Source organism: Megalops cyprinoides, chromosome 1, assembly GCF_013368585.1.
Source record: "Megalops cyprinoides isolate fMegCyp1 chromosome 1, fMegCyp1.pri, whole genome shotgun sequence".
Lineage (NCBI taxonomy): Eukaryota > Metazoa > Chordata > Actinopteri > Elopiformes > Megalopidae > Megalops > Megalops cyprinoides.
In genome coordinates, this window is record NC_050583.1 from 33214761 (window position 1) to 33237929 (window position 23169).

At 41.3% G+C, this 23169-nt stretch overlaps 1 protein-coding gene across 1 annotated transcript in view; it reads left to right on the forward strand.

The window, feature by feature from the left end:
- The window catches only part of LOC118780812 (BAI1-associated protein 3-like), a 26916-nt gene continuing 3747 nt past the window's right edge, over positions 1 to 23169 (forward strand). The window contains exons 1-26 of the mRNA XM_036533559.1: positions 1 to 134; positions 11962 to 12049; positions 12740 to 12820; positions 13283 to 13390; positions 14677 to 14736; positions 15549 to 15615; positions 16044 to 16257; positions 16960 to 17004; positions 17436 to 17513; positions 17723 to 17828; positions 17927 to 18034; positions 18206 to 18298; positions 18386 to 18489; positions 18691 to 18808; positions 18931 to 19055; positions 19470 to 19560; positions 19676 to 19732; positions 19841 to 19938; positions 20199 to 20250; positions 20405 to 20556; positions 21180 to 21303; positions 21577 to 21720; positions 21869 to 21964; positions 22217 to 22432; positions 22765 to 22833; positions 22996 to 23075. Of these exons, the coding sequence (XP_036389452.1) occupies positions 1 to 134; positions 11962 to 12049; positions 12740 to 12820; positions 13283 to 13390; positions 14677 to 14736; positions 15549 to 15615; positions 16044 to 16257; positions 16960 to 17004; positions 17436 to 17513; positions 17723 to 17828; positions 17927 to 18034; positions 18206 to 18298; positions 18386 to 18489; positions 18691 to 18808; positions 18931 to 19055; positions 19470 to 19560; positions 19676 to 19732; positions 19841 to 19938; positions 20199 to 20250; positions 20405 to 20556; positions 21180 to 21303; positions 21577 to 21720; positions 21869 to 21964; positions 22217 to 22432; positions 22765 to 22833; positions 22996 to 23075 (2708 nt within the window). The remainder of the gene's footprint in view (positions 135 to 11961; positions 12050 to 12739; positions 12821 to 13282; positions 13391 to 14676; positions 14737 to 15548; positions 15616 to 16043; positions 16258 to 16959; positions 17005 to 17435; positions 17514 to 17722; positions 17829 to 17926; positions 18035 to 18205; positions 18299 to 18385; positions 18490 to 18690; positions 18809 to 18930; positions 19056 to 19469; positions 19561 to 19675; positions 19733 to 19840; positions 19939 to 20198; positions 20251 to 20404; positions 20557 to 21179; positions 21304 to 21576; positions 21721 to 21868; positions 21965 to 22216; positions 22433 to 22764; positions 22834 to 22995; positions 23076 to 23169) is intronic.

Sequence of the window (23169 nt, forward strand, 5' to 3'; positions counted from 1 at the left end):
ATGTCCTCACTTCTGGAGATCAAGAGCAGCGTCCTGAGGCAGGTACAGAACAGACAGTCCCTGCGAGGGAGGAGGGAGCAAGCAGCCCCGGCCAGTGGCCCTGTCACACACAGCCCCGACAGCACAACCCCCAGGTGAGTCCAACCCTGCACTTGTTTCTACTGGAACTGAACTGGTAGAGGACTGTGCTATTTAGAATGGATTGTGCTATACTGGACTGCCATAAACTATACTACATTGAGGCAGACACTGGAATGTGTCATTATGCAAGGCTATACATCATTCCAGTCAATGATGAAAATTCTGAACGACTGCCTCAGTCATAAAGAAAGCAACTTCTTTTGTCATAGAAACTTACAGTCTTTATTTCTCCCTCTTCATATATTTAATTTTCTTGACCTGCATTGAGAAAACACATTATGCTTATAGGGTTACAGAAACATGTATGTTTACATAGCAAACTGTAATAAAGCCCCCAATAATTCATAATTTAGAGACAGATCTACGTGGCCTCTCACTGAGCTGTCACAGCTTTTGCAGATTTTGTATGGATTGGCTTCAGTTGGTGGCTTTCAGTGTGTTTGTAACACAAAACTGTCTGATGCTGCCTGATTCTTGATTTATTGTGGAAACTTTGATAAAGGTGACATGTACTGTTTCCCTGTTCTGGACAAACTACAGGCTTAATTAAAACAGCAAAGAGTCACAGTACAATGTGAAAAGGCACAGAACAAAATGATCTTAGCTTTAAATTCAAAGATTAGATTAATACTCTTAGGCGGCTGGCTGTTTGCACAAGCACAGTACATTTCTCAAAATCAGAGCAAGGTTCTGATACTGTTAAACAGGGGTATTTAACAGTATATTTGAGATGGATTAAGTTATTCTTTGCTCTTCACAAGTGGTCTGTTCACTGTGACAAACACAGTGTTTTTTTCATCACTGCAACAAATGAATTTTAGGTACTATTCTGTGTAGTAATGGCGCTTTGGTCAGTTTCATAACCCTTTAAACCACTAGTTTACAGCTGAGAAGTTATAAACTGAAACATCCTCCAGCAGGTCATCATCTTTTGGAAAGAGGGGCAGCACTGCACTGTGGAAGCACTAGCCTGTGTTTTTCCTCTGTTGGGTTTATGCATGGAGGTGGAGGTTGGGGGCAGTTTAATGAAGGTAAATAGTGAAGGGGGTTTGGGCCAGTAATCACCTGTCGACACTTGATCCCATGCTGTTCCCCACACTTGGAGGGTTGTCTGACTGTACTGAACAACATGGTAAAGTGCAGTCAGAGAGAGGCTGTCACAAAGGGCTGACATGGACCTGCAGACTCTCTGTGGGAGCTGGTGCTGATATAGGATGAAGGGGAGGGTCACCTCGTTTGAAGCCTGGGACTGGCACAAGCCCTTTACAGGGAGAAGAGGCAGCAGTAAGCCGCTGGCTGTTTTTTGCATGTTATCTGATAGTCACATGAGTTTTACTTTCACCTAGAGCCGTGAGGCTTCCTGAAAACAATGATCTGTCTGTTTTCCTGCAGTATGTTGCAGTTGCTGTTTTGGTTCTTGTTGTGGATTCTGACGCCACTCCATGTGGTTGGGTACAAGAGTTGAGCCAGTTTGTTGTTGAGTGAACAGCTGCTCCTGGCAGAGAGGGGAATAATTGGACCCATTACTTTACCACGGGAAGACCTTCGGCCATCGTTCCCTTTGTAAAGGCAAACAGATGGTATAAACAACGGGAGTTTGTTTTGTGGTAATTAAATGATCACAATGAAAGCAGCATTAAGCAGTCATATTTGGAGGCTATAGACATGCTGGTGCTTTGCCTTTGTTCAGTAAATTACTAGATTGTTAGACCCCCTGTTGGAGGAATAATGACTATGGTTATTGGAACAGGTCATGGGTAATTGAAAATAACTTGTGATGGTAGTTAACAATAAACAAAGGACAATGACTGATTTTTAAAATGACCTGAGAATCCTGTGGAAACAGATGCATACACACTCCAAAATGTGAAAAATAACGTTTTCAGTAACAATCCTCATTGAAGGACGGATTGCCTTGAATGGGGATTGTTAAAATGTAGGTAAATGTACCTTGGACAAAGCACAGCTGGCAACCTCATTGTCCGATGGTTTATTTCCTAAAGTAGGGCCTACCTACCCTCTTTATTTATCTGGCTGCATTTTCTGCCGAAGGTGAAAGTGCACCTGTTAGCTCATCCATGGCCTACTGGTGTTGCAAGTTATCCACTGTGATGAGTGCTATACCAAATTGACTTCTTGTGCCATTTTAAATCAGCATGTCAAGCATCAATTTCTGTGTTTCGCTATCGCTGCTAAATAGGTTGATGATGAAGGAAATGGTTGTTTCTTGATTGATAATGATTTAAAAACGTTAGTAGCAAAGAAAACACAGTGGAACTTATTATCACTGAATCCAGATTTTAATGTTAAAAGCATGACCTATTACATTTTTATATAGTGTACCAAGACACCTTAAAACATAAAAAGTAGAAAATACTTGATGACTCTAACATTGTTCCCTATTTCTAAATTAGCACAGGTAACTTTCTGTTTGCAGTGTATAGGACCACATGTTGCTGGAAGGAGACCTGAAGGAGTTTAGCACAGAGAGGCTTCGGGTAAATGCAATTTAAATGGTGTCTGTCTCTCAGGCTTATCTGAGATTTCCTGTTGATACTGGCCATGTTCCAGTGGAGGGCTACTTCTGTAATTCCTTGAGACTAAGACGAAGTACATTATTAACTGGTAAGAAAATTAAGTCCTGTTTTTTCTGTTTTGTCCCAGAAGTGCAGAACTACAGGTTTTCTCTTCCATGTCATTTTCATTACATTTTTTAAAATTTCATTTTTCATTTCATTCTGTGAAAAGGTTTGATTTCCAATGTTATCAGTGTCAATCATTTTAGCAAAATCAAATCGAAATGTCTGGGGTTACAGTATTTCACATTAAACATGTAACCTTTACTTGCACCAGAATCAAAGTATTCAGCAACCTTGCAAATGAAGTGCCCAACCTAACAAATTTTTTGATTTAATATAAGACATTTGACTTCTTTTAAAGTTGTTTAATTCAGTGTTTCATTTTTTAGATTACTTTGGTTGTCAGTTTGGAAGTAAAGCTTGTAATTTTGTTTGGATTGGGGAGGTGCTGTCATTATTACGGCCTTAACTGGGTAATTCATGTCTGGTGATATTTTGCAAAGGGTTTACAAGCAGCTATGTAAATGGAGTATGGCTGTGCAGGAAACTGTAAATGTGTCTGAGAGGCCTAATGTGTTTCCAGCATTGCTCAGAATCTTAATTTAGGGGCTTCACATTGAGTCTGGTTCACACTGCAGAAGCATTAACAATACCAAAATGCCAGAGGAAAAGACATAACCCTCAGGCACATGCAGACACACAGCTGCTACCTAAAACAAGAATAAGAGTCAAATGGAAAAAAAAGATTATCAGGTAAATCCATCAGGAATGTATATTAGTCTAACGGATTATTCCAATATGTATGTTGCAGACCAGAATGAGACATAGAATAAAAATAATAAGCTGATAGGAAACAAAGCAATTACTTGCAAAGTTTTCCACTGAAATAAATGTTAATGGTGCTTTCCTTTTATTACACATCTTGATCAAGTCTCACAGTTTTATATTTGCACTGGTACATTTATCCCATGGTGGAAATGTAGAGTAAAATAGAACAGGAATTTGATTCTAGTTTTCCCTTGGGAATTTGGCACAGTCAGGGTGTGCGTAATTTACTTCACATGCAAGAAGACCCTCTGAACTATAAACATAAGCAAGAAATATTCATAATCGAAAAAATAAAAAAAACTTATTTTTTTTCCCCAATTACATATATCAACAATAGTAAAGACATACACCTTTGAGGTCAATAGTTTTCACAAAGTGTGTTTGTGTGTGTGTGTGTGAGAGAGAGAGAGAGAGAGAGAGAGAGTACACAGGAATATAGCATCTCAAAAAGCACCATTCCATGTTGGCTGCATAAATATGGTATTTACATCAGAGCAGTGGACAAGACACCTGTTAAGCAACCAAAAAAGAAGCAGTTACATTACACATTTGTCAGTTAATAGTTGTTGCTCATGTGTGCCCATGGCTAGCTAGATCAATACATTTTTATTACTGTTGGTTCAGCAGCAAGTTGCTGTTTAAGTAAAGCAATCCATTGAGACCATCTTGATTGCTGGTCTAACAATGCTTTGGTTTATAGAAATCCAGCTGAATTAAAAATCAACTAGCAGCAAATACGTTGTAAAGTATGCTAGAAACATAAAGTAGAGACAATGAGTTAGAGTATTCCTGTACCCCTTGAAATTGCTTAATATCAGAAACTAATTTTGAATGTATTGTAATTTTTCAAGGTTCAAAAGGCTTGTGTTCATCTTTCCTTAACTTTCCTTAACTTTTCACAGCCAATCAATGTTCAAGTGATGCTTCTAGGTTTCTTAAGCAGCCTCAGTGTGTCAATTTATTGCACCTGTTCCAAAATGATAGACAGTTTTATTTAAATAAAGAAAAAAATAGTAATTCATGAAAACACCTGCTGCACATTGTACAGAACATGATTTATATGAGTCATATTTGCTCAAGGACAAACCTCACAGAAAATTAAAATCGTGTTAAACTTCTACTTTTATAACCCATGTGTTTGAGGTATAAAATGCTGACTATTTTAACTGCCACTGCAGTTACATGAAATAACAAAGAAGAAACTCAATGTTCCCGAGGATATACTGTTATTTATACCATCCTGTAAGAATATACGTGAGAATAATCAGGAAGAGAATTCAATCTCATTTAAAACATTGTGATTAAGGAGGCAGACCTTGGTACAAGGACAATATATCCATCCCACACATGTCCGCATGCACTGAGATGCTTGAGAGGAAAGGATATAGTGGTTGGAGAGCACTGAAGGACCATTTCTTATCCAGTGTTCTTGACATAATAGCTGTCCTCCATTTCTCTCTCATCCCTCTCTCATTCTCAGCCACATTCTTGGGAATAAGCTATTATTAGGCCCCCTGAAGCTGTTTGTCTTAATTATCAAAATGTGTCTGCACAGAGAGAGTTAATGTTCCTACCACAAGTGATTCATATGTAAATGAAGTGTTTGAAACAATATCCAGGACTTCAGCACACTGCCTTGTTGAGTGAAAATTTGGGTGATTCAGCGGAACTGCACCTGTGATAGCTGCATATTTCAGGTCCACATCACAGGTTGAAATTTTTGGGAATCATTAAACTCCCATTTATCTGTCTCTTGTATTATTATTATTGTTGTTATTATTAGTAGTAGTATACACTGAAGGCTACAGATATCTGAAACTGAATAGAATTTGTGTCATAATACACATTCCAGTCAGCTGATTCAACCATATTAGTTTTTTGAATAATTATCACAACAGTGAAAACAATGTTTAATAATCCACTAATCTGATTCACTCAAAATTTGACAGACATCATTTGTCTATGTGCTGACATCACATTTGTTCAGGCCAGATATGTTGGTGGTGCAACATGGCCAACACAGATCAATTAATTGTACTTTAACGTAATATGCGAATCACTCCAGCATATTTGACATTTAGGTCAAGTGGACCATAGTGTCCCAATGTGAAAACCACAAGCATCAGATTTTCAGTGTTTTATAAAATATTTAAAAAACAACTTGTCATGAAGACCTATATGGATGCAATTTTGTTTACCTACGGGTTTGTAGGTATATAACAATATGGCTATCAGGCAATCAAATTGCAGGTGAAGTTGAAAATCTATAGATTCCATGTTTTTGAATTACATGAATCTTGTAAAGGGCAAGTATCTGCCCACTGAATTTCCTGGTGATAGGACACTTGACTTCACTGCCGTCTTACATTATTTTGTTTTTGCCTTGTTCAAAATAATCAATAATTTGATTATGTTCAATAATCCTTATGAATCGATGTCATGAACTGTAGGAGAAAATTTTGTCTCGTCCCCCCTCTTCTACTTCACCTATCTTTTTTATCTTACACTGAAGGTCCATCTTCTGGGCAATGTTCGAGCAGTGTCTAATTCCCATTTTCCTCCCCAACAACAGGCCTTACTTTGTAATTTACAGCATACATATAGAATTGTTCTCTTCTCTACTCCCTCCTGGTTCTTCTTCGAGAAATCTCACAGCTGCATACCTTCCCACAGTCTCCTGTACACTTCTGACCCTTCTTTTTTAGTTTCTGCTCACATGCATACAAATTATATTAGGATGTATATATATTGTTTGTTTAAGGCTAACATGTTGGATTGTCTGGTTTCCTTATACACTTCCAGACCTCCACATGCATAGTAGAGATAGTAGAGTAAATGGCTGATATATCAATAACATCTGTTAATATGTCAATAACTGTGGTTAATATAACAGTAATTATGCTTAATATGATAATAACTGTGATTAGTGTATAAAAACATTAAAAGGGGGCAAATTACCTCAACAGAACCTCAGCACAAAATTTCTATTGTGACAAAGAACTTTGCTGTAATCTATTTCATTCAGCTACAATCATGATCTTTTTGTTAAACAGTCCAAAATCTTAAACTCTTGAACCAATTTGATGATTTACACAATGGTATAAATATCGCTTCCCATATAACAGGTTTAAGGCTGCCCTTGATTTAAAGTTGCAGTAAAAATGATATCTATAGCATTGTAAACTAAATGCTAGTGTGGCGTGACAAAGGCGAGATGCAATGAGAGAAAGGTTGGGCCATTCTATTACTGGGGAACTAGAAAATGATGAAGATTTCAGCAAGGGAGGGAAAAGGAAAGAGTCAAGTAGAATAAGGATGTGTATAAAAGCTAACTCAACATTAGTGAAGAACAAGGGTTAGAAGAAAATGCAACTATCACCTGAAAGCTAGTATAGGGAACTGACTGATGAATTTAAAAAAAAAAGAAGAGGGAAGAAAAAGTCGAAACCAGATCTTTTCACTATGTCTAGCCATTGAGGAAAGGACAAATTATTAGGTGGAATACATTTTAGTCAAAGATATAATTATACGTGATGTATTGCTGTTGGTGTTTAGATGTTTACTTCTGCTCTGTATTTAGAATGAGGGATACTGATAGTGCTTCTGCAGTATGTAAATGTTGCCCTAGTGTTACATCTTGGTGAAGAGGAATTTACAAGTCTTTAATAGGAAATCATTTTTCATCAGCTACTTCCTGTTTGATCCAGTTTCAATCATTTCCCCTTTCTCTATCAACTAAGAGAACCTTTGTTCAGAGGGAAATTTATTTTGAAATATAAACTGGACATATATACTTGTGCATGTAAACCCTCCCTTCCGATTAAAGATCAAGTTGGAAAGGAGAACAAAATCTGATAAAAGAGAGAAAAACAGGACAGCTTGTCCAGTTGTATCCAGTATTCATAATTTAACCCCCTCCCCATCTCCCCAACCCCTACCCAGTAACCTCAGAATCTCTCTCCGTGACCTTTCACAAAGCTCAAAGTTTTGTGCTCCTTTTGATGTCGCTTTCCGTCTTCTTTATCAGCAATTATAATTTCACCTTTAATATAAGGCCGACAGGCGCTTCTCCTAATATATTTGTTTCCTTTTTGTGAGTGAAACAGCTAAAAAACCCTTTTAAGCAGTGCAGTGAATGAGTCTGGAGTGGAAGCGGCGGTAGAACACACACAGAGACACTCATCAGAGGGGACCCCGTTTGCTGGTCAGGGGGGCGATGAGTGCCACTCAGTACAGTGCCTATGCAGATGAGGAGTGCAGAGAGCATGGCCGGAGCCGTAAGAGGGCCTTGTTTTTGCATCCGGTCCGTGTTGTAATTGTGTCATTGTGCGAGCAGGAGAGGTTTCTTTCAGTCAAAGGGGCTTCATGCATTATATATTGAGGCCTGTGACAAAGCAGCAATGTCTTAGGAAAATTATTATTTTTTTAAAAAACAGCTTTTATCAATCAGTGAGGTTCTGCTCCTGTGGTTTAGAGATATGTAGGAGACAAGCTTTTCCTACAGATATTACCAAGATGTAACAATATGCATTACGCTCTGTTAAATTACTGCACTTAGAAATGAATCAGATGATTTTTTTGCTCATTTTTTATTTTTGCTCTGAGTCTGTCTTAAAACAGAAAGAACAGTATCATACATCAAATACATCATTGAGTGGAAGCTGACCACAGAAACCAATAATCACCATGGATGAGCTGGACAAATGTCACAGAGCTGGTTGAAATTTTGCTATTCCTCTGTGTATTTAAGTAATACAAATTAAATTAACAGAGCTCTGCCCCTCTTTTTTGGGGGATGTGTTTGAGAAACTGTCCCTTTGAGCTGGGTCTTAAATTGTTTTGTGTGCAACAGAAATTTATTATTGAAAATATATCCATAAATGCCAGAGAACTGTGCCATGAGTGTTTATTGATTCCATTCTAAGATGTGATGTGGTGAACTGTTTGCCTCACCCACCCAGCCATTGCGGAAGTGCATCTGCCCTGAAAAGTAAAGAATGTGTTATAGGGAAACCCAAATGATGAGTTCCTGGTTGCTCTCTAGCTACACACAGTTTTACACAGTATTCTCATCACTCTGTGAGGAGAGTAAGTGCTGGCCTGTACCTAACATATGACTTCCTCTCCCTTCAGTGTACAAGCCAGCTGGACTACTTTAGTCAGTGTTTAGAACTGTAGTTTGCCTGGCTGGTGGAAGATTCTCGTGTACATTGCACACATTTCACCCTTCAGTCAAAAGCAGGGTTTCCCTTTTAAAACAAGTCCAAGTGAAAAGAATGATTGAATAAAGAGGTTGCGTGGGAGGGAGCTGTTCCCTAGCAACGCATGATGAGGTTGTTGTGCAAGCTGTCTGCAATCTTTGTACACGTACTAACTCTGCATTTGTGTGCACATTTATGTGTGTGTGTGTGTGTGTGTGTGTGTGTGTATGTGCGGGTTTTTGTACCTGTCTGCTTGTCTATGTATTGCATGTGCATGTTAGTTCTAGGCTGGTTAGGTTTGTATGTAATATCTCTTTGAACATAGTCATTTAATATGATATTTCATAATTCATATTGATTCACCACTTGTCCTTCAATGTCCTTGATCTCTTAAGTATTATCACAATTATCGCATCTGAATCATTTTTAGTTCTATTCAAATTTATAAAACATACTGCTGTGATACTGTTTTTACAGACATTAGTTAAGATAAACTTGATTCACTGACTGATTAATAGACTCTGCAGGGACCAGCATCCCTGATCACACAGTCTTACACAGTATGAAGTTAAAGTTGTGCTCAGTCACTTACTGTGCAACACTAATGTGTTAATCCAGTAAATTCAATGCAGTCCTGCTTAAGTGCAGCTACCAGAACATGCAGCAGATGACAGATCAAACAGAGAAGAGCCTATCAGGGGTGGAAGAAGCTTGGCTTGTATTCTCTCATTCATTCACTGCATTCACACTACCACCGGAGTGCAGTGAGAGGACTGTATGCGAGAACCCCCCCCCCCCCCCCAAAAAAAAAAAAAAAAGTTGGTGCAGGGACTTTTATTTCATTTTGTTCTGGCCCATCCAAGTACTACATGGAAATGCAATCAATTGCAGAGAATCAGAGAATATCAGAGAAATTAGAGAATATCAAAATGAAGTGGGACTGGCTTATTGCAATCTATTTCATGTAAAGTCTATGTTGTACTATGTTTGAGTTCTGCATCTGAAACATGATCAAAAGTGTGACTCTGGATAACTAGAAACAGAAACAGGATAACTGAAACAGGGTGGCCACTGGCTTTATTTATTTGTGGTATCAGTAAGTCACACACACTCGGTGCAATCACTGTCAAGCGTTTGAAAAAGACTAAAACTGAATGACTTGTAATAGTGGCTCTGAGATGTAACATTTGAGTTCCTCTCTCCAGAGTTAAATATATCTTCTTAAATGGTCCAAAAGCACATGCCCTGGAAAAGGTTTGCAGATAAGTAATTCCCAGGTTAGGTCTATGCTTTTCAGTGCTGTTTCTAGCCAGGCTCTTCAATTAAGAGCGTATAAATGTATCCTTAATAACAGGTTTTCTACTCGCTTAGATGACGCACTAGTGGAATGGGAATAGCCGGCACACAGCAGTTGACTCTTGTAGAGCCCGTTTATCAGCAGTGTCAATGTTGCCAATGATTTGTAGTCTATATCTAGAAGTTCCTCTTTATGAGGACATAGGTGATTTATATATCAAGTTTTACTCTATGGGCCGAGAACTTCCACAGGTAGTTCTTTACTGCTCCAAATATTCCTTTCATCTTTGCCTTAAGGAGGAGTCTGCATTTTCTCAGAATCAGAGTTCAGAGAAAAGGTTAAAGCTGTTAATTAAGGCAGGGTGTGATTCATGCACCATTGCACTTACATACACCAACTGTCCGCTCACAGTAGCTGTAGTTCAGTTTACCGTGTGACATATTGCACCTTAGGGAGTTGACTCACCAACATCTGCAGTGACCATACATAGAAACTATTGGGAACGGTGTCTGCTTCCTGAGACTTGCAGGAATAATGGGGCAGGGGATGAGGACGATGGCCTCATTGGTATGGCAGTCTGCTCAGACAGCTGTGCAGTAAAACCCTGGGTCTTCAGTGTCATTTGTTTCCGAAGAAGTTCCCAAGATGGTCTGCTCAGCTTCCTGGGAACATGCTGCTGTCAGTATAGTGACCAAAGGGGAAACCCAGGTCCAAGTGATCTGAGCCCCTTTTACCTTCTTCAGCTGAGGAGCAACTTCTTCACTGTTGTGAAGTGATTTCCCATCTCCATCTCAATCTTATAGCTTGATTCACCTCAGGTAGCACAGAACTCATTGAAATTCCGTAGATTGTATAGATGAGGCATTTAGCTCTGGAAATTCAATACAGTTTATTCATTTGGAGCGTGGACAGCAAAACAAGCCTTGGGCTATGTTTCTTTGGTTTGTTTTGAAGCAGCATGAGGCTTTGTCTTCAAGGCCTTAGTACAGGGGGAAAGCAATTTAATCACTGACATTTGTGTTGACAAAGACCATTACATAAAGCTTTGTTTATTTAGATGGGAAGATCTGGATCTGCTCTCTGTTTGTGCCTGTCCCTCTAGTTATATCCCTGTGATATTTAACTGCTTTCCATTTAACCCATGCAGTGGACATTTAGCTCTACTGCTGAGGGACTCACTCTATCACTTTCTGTATTTTAATGAAAGAGGAACTACAGAGTCCAGTCAGGCTTCCTCATCTCAAGCTCACCTCTGTACATACAGAACAGCTGTACATTTGTTCACATCTTTTCTTTGAGGATCACTCAAGATAGCAAGTCAAATCCTTTTGGTGAACCTGAAACGCATGCCCTGTGTAAGTACTCCAAATTTCACAAAGAGAAAAAGGTATAAAATAAAGTGAATATTGCATGAGTAAATTCCATGAGTTCCTGATGTATTGAGATAAGAGGAGCCATAATGTCATGGCGTCATTGCATTGGGTTCCACCCACTCTAGCAGTCAGAGAACAAAGATCATCTGAAAGAGAAGCCTGGGCCAGTGCCCGTCATCAGGGCAGATGCTGCTCCTGTGTGACCCCATGTGTCCAGAAATGGCACTTACACCAAGGTCTGACCGCGTTTTAATTGTTCAGTTAGAGGGAGACAAATTAAATAAGTATATGAGCTTGATGAATGAGGACAGGTGCTATTGGGATCACTTTCACCATTAGGAAATAAAAAGGTAAGTAAATACCCACTAGAGTTCACAGTGACAAGGCTGCACAGATGTCAGAGACAGAGGAGAGGGTTTTGAGTGTACCATAACCTGCTTAGATTCATTCAAAAAGAAGGGCATGACCATTACTTGCACCACCTGTCTGTTCTGTTCAGGGACTCGTTTCCTCATTGTGCCTGTTGATTGCATCTGTTACAGGGTGGCTGAAGGAAATGGCGAGTTTTTTGAGCGCATGAAAAACATCCTCCAGAAGCAAGAGAACATGCACCGTGCAGCATGGGCAGAGGTAAGAGGTTGCGTGCCTTTGGGGAGGGCCGCCCGATGAAACGTGAGGAGGGATTTAAAGTCTTGCTGCTTCATACTGTGGTCACCTTTGACCTAAAACTCGGAGTAAAAACATGGCCTTCCTAGATAATAGCAACATGGTAAAAAGAGCTGGGTGAAAACACCCTGCCCTCCTGGAGCACAGCCTCCACTGCCACACATTGGGACAGACGGAAAGGCTTAACGAGAGAACTTCTCAGGCTGAAGACAGAGAATGTTGGCTCTCGATGGCTTTTTCAAACACCCACACAAAGGGATGGCGTCTGAATGAATGAAGGCTATCAGGCTGTTTATCTCACCTCATTTATTCTACCACTGCTGCAGCACCACAGAAATGAAGGAAGAGTCCGTTTCTGATCATTTTATTCTGTCCCAACTGTACTAAGAGTTGGACAATGATATGGCTTTTCAGAGTAAAGAAAAAAAAATTAACTGTAATGTCATAGCATCTCCTTTATGAATAGGAATGTAAGCTCCCATATTGGTAGACAGATTAACAGAGTGGTAACAGAGGTGTTGTTGTGGTATGGGTGCTGTAGCTGTCATGGTATAAATTATATAGGTAGCGGGGGTATGGAGGGTCTGTTTCTGAGGGTATGGAGTTTACTTAGAGACATTAGTGGCTCTGTGTCATTTAACTGTTTCCTCTCAGAGCCAGGACAAGAGTGGCACTGCCCCACCTCCAGAGACAACTGACGACGTCCGTGTTTCAGAAAGACTGACCAGGAGAGAGGTGAGCAGATTTGGGCTTCAGTTAGCGGGGATAAAGCAGAGCAGGGCATAGGCCAGGCCAGGGGTGTAATGTAACATGTAATGTGAGCCTGCAGTGTTACATTGCAGAAAGGTTTGACATTTTTTAATATTCATAACAGGGCACATATTTCACCATATCAACATCTCAGATCTGGCACAAGAAAAACAGTTTAGTTATTTGTGGTGCTTAGAGACTTACGCTCAGTTGGTAACAACCCACAATACAAAAACACTGCACCCACGAGCATGACTTGCTGGCAAAGCAGTCCAAAATCATATCCAGCGCTTACTGTATATGCCATACTTCTTTTTCAGCTCTGTGAAATGTGGCTTCTTTCTCTGGCTCTGGGTGTGAGGATTCACTACAGACCTGAAATCTGTGCCAGCTGATAATGTGTGTGTAAGGCATGCTTAATCTGTAGTAAGACTGAGTGTCTTGTAGCTGGACCTCCTGTATGAAGAAGCAGTCTACACGGTGGTGAACAGGGCTGGAGTGCCCTCTCCTGAGCTGGTGACTAATGAAGGAGAGCTCTTCAGATATCTCCAGAAGGTACAGATTCTTACCTCATGATTTTTGACCCTACAATCTGTCCTCCTTTTTCAGTCCAATAAACACTTATATTATTACCAGAGCCTTTCACCAAGACTTTTGTTGGTAAGTAATTTTAATTAGTAAGGGATGGCAGTGTAGCACAGTGGTAAGGAACAGGATATGTAACCATAAGGTTGCCAGTTTGATTCCCCGCTGGGGAGCTGCACCTGTACCCTTCAGCAAGGTATTTAACCCATAATTGCCTCAGTAATTGGATAACATGTAAATGGATAACATGTAAAAAAAAATTGTAACCTATGTGTAAGTCGCTCTGGATAAGAGTGTCTGCTAAATGCCAGCACTACCTATCATTGAAGCACAAAACAGAATGCGTCTTCACGAACTTCATGAACCCTATTTGAATTACTTGTGTCCCCACTCCTTCAGGGTGGTTATTGATCAGAGAAGCTTCTGATAAGAACACTGAGGCTTCTGTCTTCTGTCTGCCTGTTTGCCTTGAGCTTGTAGTTCAAGTCTGAGCGGATGCGCTTTTTCCAGACATGATTAGGCTTCAAAGCCCATGTCCGGTGGGTATTGATGTTCGGGTCGGCTATTGCTGGCCTTTAGTTGCTGTCACTCTCAAGTGCGCTGCTTCCTGTCACCCCTTGCCTTGTTGCTGTTGGTGACTTAGGCGAAACGGTCCCCGGCGTTTGATGTATCTTATGAGTCCCCTCTCATCTGAGGCTGTGATTACTCTGTTACCTGACAGGTACATGGCTGCTCTTTTCATTCCCTGCCGGAAGGTCTGCTGTCCTTGTCTTTATTAAATAACAGTTATCCTTACAACACCTCAGACAGTTACTGTCAAGGCTCAGTATAGCTGAGAGACTTCATTTGTCACTTTTTTCACAGAAGGAAACAGTATGCAATATAAAACTACAGTCTCAGTTGTTTTCTTGTCCCCGTTGTTTCCTGAGGTATTCTAGGCTAACTTTATCAGGATCCTATGAGATTACTGCAGGACGTTGCAGTTGGGGACAGGCAAACATGAAATTAAGGCATAAATTCTCTAGCAAAAACACAAAGCTTAACATTTATATTTTTGAGTTTGGTGCAGATTGAGCATGTCCTGTGCTTTGAACTGGCAGTGAACAGTGAACCATGGTTATAAAGAACTGTCCTCTTTTCAAATCTACCCAATACATCTCTGCTGTAGAGGCACTGCTATAGAGAGGTTTCTCCATTACAAATAATGGTTTTCAACACTGCAGAACAGAACCCTGTCCACTGCTCCTTTGTTGTAGGTGTTTGATGTGGCACCAGAAGAGCACAACATTATTCTGCACAGAGTGCAGGAGTCTAAGGTGAGAGGCCCTATCAGTAGTCAATTTTCACCCAACACTCATCACTTTTCCCTCTTGCTCTTCCTTAAAATTGCTATTCATTTCAGACACCACACAACACTTACACATACATTTTTTGCCATTTCCACAGAGTTTAAGCCATTCAGGTAAAAATTATTTTGCTAGAAAAGTGAAAACATATCTAACAGTTTTCCTTTGTGCTCATGGATTACTTGCATACTTGGACTGACTTATAACTGACTTGTTCTGTACCAGACATGTAATGTCTGTCACAGAGACATTTTATGTAATTCATTTTCTTTCACTGGCAACTGGTGATACAGACACCTTTCTCTGCAGCAAATGTCAGTCTTGAGCGAGACCTCAGCCAACTCAGCAAGGCTCTCTAAAGTGCTGTTGAAAGAAAGTGTTCAAAGATCAGTCAATTACTGCTTAAATAACACATAAATAACCTGCATTAAACATCAGACAGAAGGAATAACAATAATGATGAATGCTTTGGTCTGTATTCAAGGCTGTGGTCTTAAATGCTGGCTCAGTTTTCATTTAAGATTTTTTTTCTGAGAGGGTGAACAATTCTGTAACACATTCAGGGAGAAATTAAAGAAAGAGGCTGCCAATGTGCTGTCAGATATTAATCATATTCTGTGCAAGGCTCAGTTCTGTGCACTATCTCTACTAGTCTGCAGCATGTCACACCATTCCTTCACTAACTAGATACTTTACACTTTGCTGTTCTGTCAGTGTGTTGCTGAATTAACTTTTAAATTCAGTCAGGAAGACTGAAATGAAGAATTAACTTTTTATAACAGAGAGCAAGTTATTCCCTGAAGGTCTCTGTAGTGGAAGGAAAAAATCTTCTGGCAAAAGACGCTAATGGTGAGTTGCCTTTTTAATTGATGTCTCACATGCTAGTAACAACTGACTGCACACATTCAGATGATTTGAAACATCTTCCTAAGGTTATAGTCACATATACTGTATACTCAATAACCAATTCTCAATCCCACTGTAAACGAGTACCATATATAATGAAATGACTTGTGACTTAAGTCATAAGGTCTATAAAGATGCAATCACACATTATAAAATAATGAAAGAACCTCAGCTGTCATCTGTGCTTTGCCTAATTACACTGGTCAAGCTAAAATAAAATAAATTTATGAAGCAGGTAATCAGAATGCATCAATGGGAGTTCATCCTCATCACCTTGAGAGAGAACAGTATTTTGTACCTTGTATTGTGAATTAGGAGATGTTTTTGTTTTTTTTTTTTACCTTTTATTATCTCTTCCTGGGGCCCTGAAGGGTACAGTGACCCCTACTGCATGCTGGGAATACTCCTGGGTCAGACCCCAAGGGAACTGGAGGAGAGGAAAGAGAGAAGGTTCAGCTTACGTAAGAAGAAGGACAAGGTAGAGAAGCGCTCCAGTGTCCGGGAGGTGTTGGCAGCCAAGAGCATCCAGGTCACAGAGGTCAAGCCAGAGACCCTCAATCCAGTGTGGAATGAGCATTTTGTTTTGTGAGTAGTATTGTCCTAGTCTGTTGAACAATATAGCTGTGTGCCCAAAACATCTGCCTCTCATTTTTATAATCTAGTCTTTAAGTATTATTTTAGACATTGTACACATCCTTCTTTGTCCTCCCAAAGACTTATAGTGTCAGTACTCCTGCCCCCTAGTTGTTATGTTCTTGTTTTTCCCCTCCGTCATTCTGGTCCATGTGCTTGTGTTTACTGTTTTCCCTGTGTTCCAGCCTTGCCCCGCTCTCCGCCCTGTCCCTGCCCACCTCATTACCTCATCGTCTCCACCTGCCTGCTTACCCACCTGCTTCCCATCACCTCGTCAGCCCAGCCCTATATCTTCCCTGCTTGTCTCTGTCCTGTTGCTAGTTTGTTGCAGTGTTTCGTGCCTGTTTCATCCCCGCCGGTTTTCTGCCTGCAAGTTCCCGTTATTGACCCTGCCTGTGCCTCGACCTTGATTGCCTGGCTGCCTGGTTCCTGACCCTGCCTGCTCCTGTTCCTGACCCTGGTTCCTGACTCAGCTCAGCTGAAGTCTGTTAACTTGTGTGCTCTTTAGAACAATCTTATCTGCACTAATCTGATTGAAAATGCTTTTTTCTGCTGCCTGGCAGTTTAATGACAAAATGATAAGGCTAAGCTGCAAGATGTTTGGGGAATTGCAGTCACTTGACTCAATTTTAAACCATGTTTTTTTTGTTCTAGTGAGATTGATGATGTCTACAATGACCTACTCCATTTGGACATATGGTGAGATTTAACATTAAAAAGCAGCTGCTGAGTATTGTGACTGCATAGTCTTATGATTGTGTTGGAATGGTTTTACTACTTGACTAATTCTTACACTTTTTGATGTTAATTTGTATGCATGTGAAAATTTACAAGAATATATTGCAACAAATCAGTATGGATTGTCATGAGAACTCAAGCCTTTTTACTTTTTTATACTGTAATATTTTGCATTGCTGCCTCTTATTCTCACTGCTATGATCCCACTGTCTTTACTGAATTCATCTTGGAAGTGCAGTCACACCGCGTAGAGAATGCTGGAGAAAGGTTGCACCCTACAGAAATCTGGACAAAATGATGTTAAAGAACAGATGCTTTTTCTAGCTCAGGAAAAGGCACAATGGACAGTGATGACATCTGAAGACCCCTCACCTCTGGCTGTGTCCTTTTAGGGATCACGATGATGACGTCTCTGTGGCTGAGGCCTGCAAAAAGCTCAACGAAGTCAGCGGATTTAAAGGAATGGGCAGGTGCAGTGCTTGTGGACATGTGGTCTGGAATGCTTATATAAATTCACCTGAACATTTGGGTTTGTTCTTGGTCAGAATATTAGTTTGAGATCACTATGCATGGGGTAAATTTTAAGGTCCAGCACGGACACATCAAAAGAGCATGTCATATGTTGTGACTGTTTTTACTAACTTGAAAGATTGCTTGCTCCTTATCCCGCTGCTGTTAGGTATTTTAAGCAGATTGCCAAGTCTGTCCGGGCCAATGGGGCTGCATCATCGGCAGGAGAAGAAAACGTGGATGATTTCCTTGGTTGTCTCAACATCCCCATTAATGTGAGTTGTGATGCTACTATAAAAAAGGGCAGGTTTCATTGGTTGCCTGCTTGCCACTGAGATTACAGCTATGTGCCCTCTCATGTCGTTTGATCCAGGAGATCCCGGTGGATGGCTGTGACAAGTGGTTCAGGCTGGAGCCCCGATCCAGTGCCTCCAAAGTGCAGGGAGATTGTCACCTCATCCTGAAACTCTTCACCACCCAGGTACATGTGGTCCTCAGATTCAATGCAGAGCTTGGCCCGCTGTCTGCACACTTTAGTGGAACCACTGGGAGCTTAAGGAGATGATGAAAGCCAAGCAAACAAAGACATTGACAGTCTTGTCTGGGTTCTGGAAACTCGATGTGATCACATGCATATGTTTTATTTTCCCAGAGAGACACGACCCTGAGTAAGAGGGACTCACACTTGGCCATTCATGAGAAGCTCCTGAGCCAGATTCTTTATTATGAGCACTTCCAAGTTCAGGTAAATCTGTCATTTAGCTTTCAGCCCAGGTCATGAAGCAGAATAGAGGCACAGGTTTTATGGGATCCTGTGGAACTTTCTCTCCAGACAGAGGCCTACAACTGGGAAGGGAGACTGAGCCAGCCAGCACGGACAGTGTTGTCCCATCATGCCGTGCAGGTTGACCTGTCACCACTTCAGCAAGCCATCATGTGAGCCTTTGTAAAACAAACAATAGCACTACAGTGTCTTAGCTGCCGTAACAGTGCTCCAGCAGATAATCAGAAATCATTACACAAGCAGTTCAATTTGCAATATAGTGTATAGAACATAACATTTCTTTGCATTGGTACCAAATAAGCACTTTGGTCACAGGGACATGATTACAGTGTCTACTTTGTGTGTTCCCTCAGACGATGGAGGTGTTATAGCAGTCATCATCGATCCCAGCGGATGTCCTACTCCTTCTTGCTGGGGCTCCTGAAGACCATTGAGGAGGAGTGGGATGCCCCCTCTGTACAGGGGGAGCTGGTGGGTCACATGGTACACCAGGGGCTGGCTGCCCCTGTAAGTGAAATGTGAGTTCTTGCTCACCACAGCATCAGTAAAGGTTCTAGAATGTTGCCGTGTCTCCCCCCTGGCTTTGCATGCAGGAGACAAGCCTGGCAGACAGTTTCAGCCTCCACACAGAGTACTGCCTCTCTCTGCTGAGGAACATGCGTCAGGTGTTCCCCTGCTCCAGCCCCGCCGCCGTCACTCGCTGTGAGTTCATGCTGAGGTAAATACAGGAGGGTCAACTCCGAGCTGCACTCTCACTGCAGCCTCACACAGCTGCAGCGTCCGTGTCAGCGCAGCGTGGGAAGAAACAATTACTGGTCTGTTGGAATGGTCTGTAACTAATGCGAACTAATTATTTGTTTGCTCCACAAGCATTTTTTAGCAGGAAATGCATTGTGCACCAGGGAATAAAGCATTTATAAGCCGAGTGAAGAGTAATCAATGTACCTTTGGGCTTTCTCTGGACGTTTGAACACCTGGCTCAGTGGCAGGGACCACTCTTTTATTTAGTTCAGACTGTGCACAGAGAGATGAGGCAGAAGCCTTGCAGGGTTATCTGCTTTCCTCATGCCCCAAGGGGCTTTTAAGCATTTTTGTTCACATGGGGTTTAAGATATTGTCTGTTTGGAACTAGGGGCATGGGCCATATGAGCAACATGCAGGCCTTTAAGACCGTGTGTCCCTTTCGCAAGGAGCTGCATCTGGAAATCACTACCATAATAAAGGTACAGAATTCTGAATACATACACTCAATGAATTACATGCTCTCAGTGTTATTATAATGATTACCATTTTTGGTCTTCCTTGCAAGATATTTTGCTTTGTGTTCCATTTCTACAGAAGTCTACAGTGGAATGGTATGAGGGAACAATCTCACATTATAAACCAGATGAAGGGGTATGTTTTTTAAAAATTAATAGCAAGTTCATTGGTCCAAAGGACAAAAGGCCTGGATTATTGAAAGTAGTCTAGTCTTTTCCCTGGCTGAGCTCTGCAATGTTATAGAGTCTGGAGGAGCAGCTGAAACGTCTGGTTCTGGTGGTGGATGCAGTGTGTGCTGATGTGCAGAGAGGACAGAATGTCTACAATAAGCTCTTCTCCAGGTATCTGCCTCACAGTCATCACAACTTCATTATCACTGGCCTCTAGGCAGACCCAGCAATACCACCTCCGTGCTCAGCCGAACATTGAAATCTTTAACAGCACTGCCACAAGTGAATGAATAGAAGAACTACTCCATTAAGTCTGAAAGTCCACCTCGGATAGATGTGCTCAATCTTTGACGGAAGGCATCAAAGCAAACAATGGCAGAATTTAATAACAAATGTCTTGTCTTCGGCTGTTGCTTTCTTCCTCCTTACAGTTCTGTGAAAGTGGATTTCTTCAGTGTTTCTTATCAGCAGCTGGAAAAACTGGTGAGGAAATGTTCACATCAGTTTATACTTTGACCTAAAAATATTAATGAAGCTCAAAATATACATTCTTTCAGAGAAAAAAAATCACCCTTCAGTTTCCAGGCCTACAGCTGTGGGGCTGGCTTCTATTGTGATCCCCTCTGCCCTGTCCCAGGTGGCGGGCGACGTGAGTGCGGCCATGGAGAGGGTGTGTGGGACCTTGGAGCAAGAGGGCTCACGGCTGACCCACACCATGGGGGAGACCCTTTTTGAGCTTTACATCTCGCTCAAGACCCTCAAACTCTTCAGGGAGTTCCTGCCTCTCAGGTGAGAACAGGACTGGGAGCAACCTGAAGAGTCTTCAGTCACACTGAACAATATATAGAATGAATACAGAATGAACAATTCTCCAGGTGAACTAGATTAGACATTTCTCTGAAACCATCATTACTGTACAAATAAGCACTGTGTATTTTAAGTATTTTAGTCCAAAAAGGCTTGGTAAGCAATGTGAAAAGTTTTTTTCCTATTGTGAATATTCTAAAGGTAGTTGTGGTTATGAAAAACTTGTGTTGACTTCATGACATCTCACATGGTAAATCTGAACACATGGCAATGGAATGTCGGTCCTGCTCTGTGTGTCAAATAATTTCACCTGTACAAAATGTTACGGTGTGATGGAAAGGAGAATGCAGTGGGGGTAATGGAGAAACCTTGGAGAATTCCTTACTTGCATGTTGAAACTAGTGAGGGTCTTTTACACCGTGTCAATAGCTATATGATATGCAGCTATGCAGGAGATGCAATAAACTATTTAATCAGGGTTTATCATAGAAGTTTCTTTTTTGTCCTTTTTCCACTCAAGTATGACATTACAGTAATTGTGAACCAGTTGATCTGTACCCGTAAACCCTATTTCATACTAATTTTGGATGTTCATTTTTTTTCAGGAATACCAAGACGTTGGCATTGACAGGATTTCACGACTGGTTCAAGATCTTCATTCATAAGTGGCTGGAGATAGTGCATGAGAAGTCACGTGACCGAATCCGCAGAGCTGTTGAGGTTGATCAGGTGAGAAGGTGGTGCTATACCTAACAGAGAGAAACTAATGAAGAAGTACACCAAAATTAAATTGCAAACCTAGTCACTCACATTTTTATTTTTCTAATTAAAGGTGTTTCTTTCCCTCCCCATGACAAAAGAAATAAATGCACTTATTTATCCTCACAAGTGCTAAATATACTGGAGTCGGTTACAGCAGGAGGGCGTTATAATTGTATGAGTCAGTGTGTTTGTGCAGTGTTAGAGTGAGTCAGTGATCCCATATGGTTTTGATTGGAGCAGCTGGAGCCTGTTCACGACCTGTCCAAGCACAGCACCTCCGCTGTGGATGTGACCACCTGCTTCGCCCAGGTGCAGGAGTTCTGGGTACAGCTGGCCTGGCCAGACTCCGCAGGGGCCTTCATCTTTGTGACGCGCCTGACAGATGTGAGTGATGTCCGTCGCTGGTCTGTTCTCCCAGCTCATTCCCATAAACCAAAGATCAGAATACTGCAATGAATGTGCCAGGTGTTTGAGGGATCAGTGAGTGATAGTGCAGAAGTGATTGAAGTAATTTATCCTATGAACACAACAGGATGTCTGCAGCGCAGCTGTGTTTTACTCTGAGCTCATCAAGGAGAAGGTCGAGAAGAGTCAGCTTGGACGGGACTCCAAGAGCCTCACCAGCCAGGTAGCCTCACCTGCTATGCACTCATAGGGAAACTGAATCAACATGCAGGTTGACCATTTCATGAACTGGGATTCTGAGTGTTGTTCTAATTTTGTAATTGTTGCCTTGCATTTGCTTGCTTCACCAAAACCACATTTTGCATAGTTCCCAACCTTTATAGGGTGCTGTGAACTCCCTTCACTCACTCCACTCACCCTTCCCCTTCTCAATCTTTGTCAACGCCCTCCACCTCTCCTCTTCTGCCCCTGACAGGTGTGCATTGCTCTGAATGACATTGAGCACGTGCGTGTGTTCCTTGGGAACCTTCCCCGGGACCTGGACTGGCGGACCCTGGAGCAAACCATGGAGGAGTCATGTGGGCTGGAGGGCAAGGAGCAGGTCAACAAGGCCCTCAATACCCAGCTCTACAACATCGACATGGACCTGCAGAGAGAGGCCAAGCGCATGATCATGTACCTTACTGACAAGGTACCAAGGCACAATGGGAGAGGGACCATGCAGAAAGAGCAATGTTTTTCAGCGTAGCTTTTTCAAAGTCCTTCAAAAACTAAGCGCTGTTATAGTGTTAGGCATTGTGTATATATGTCGATATTATTGTGGGTGAGTTATCTCTCTCAAGGACACAACTGCAGTGGCCCCTCAGACACTTCTGTTTTATGAAATTGGTTAAAAAACATTATGCTATCTCAGAGTGCTCAGCTAATTATAAGAGCTGTAAGTATTTGTAAAAATACAAAAATACAGATGCTCTGAGTCATAACTGTCTACCCTTTTTTGTGTTCCTTTATTGCCATGTTTAGATGATTTTAGACCTCAAGAAGTACATCCAGCATATCAGTCTCTCCCCAGACTCCATCCACAATGATGATGTAAGTCTTTTCTCTGGTCCTTTTCTCTTTATCTCTGTTCTCTTTATCTGGTCATTCTCTTTCTCAGTTGTTGGAGTTCTACAGCCCTCCTGTAGAAGCACAGATGGCTACAGTTTCAGTCTGCTCTCCTTGTTCCAGAATGTTCTTCCCTCTCTGTTCCAGGCTGTGACCCCTCTGATGAAGTATTTAGATGACACCTTGGTGGTCCTCAGTGAGGCACTTGTGAAAGAGAACCTGGCCAGGTGATTTGTGTTCTTTAATTCCTGAGTCTCAGCATACATTTCAGACAATAGTTGTGATCACATGCTCGCTTCCTGGCATTCAAGGTGTAATTCT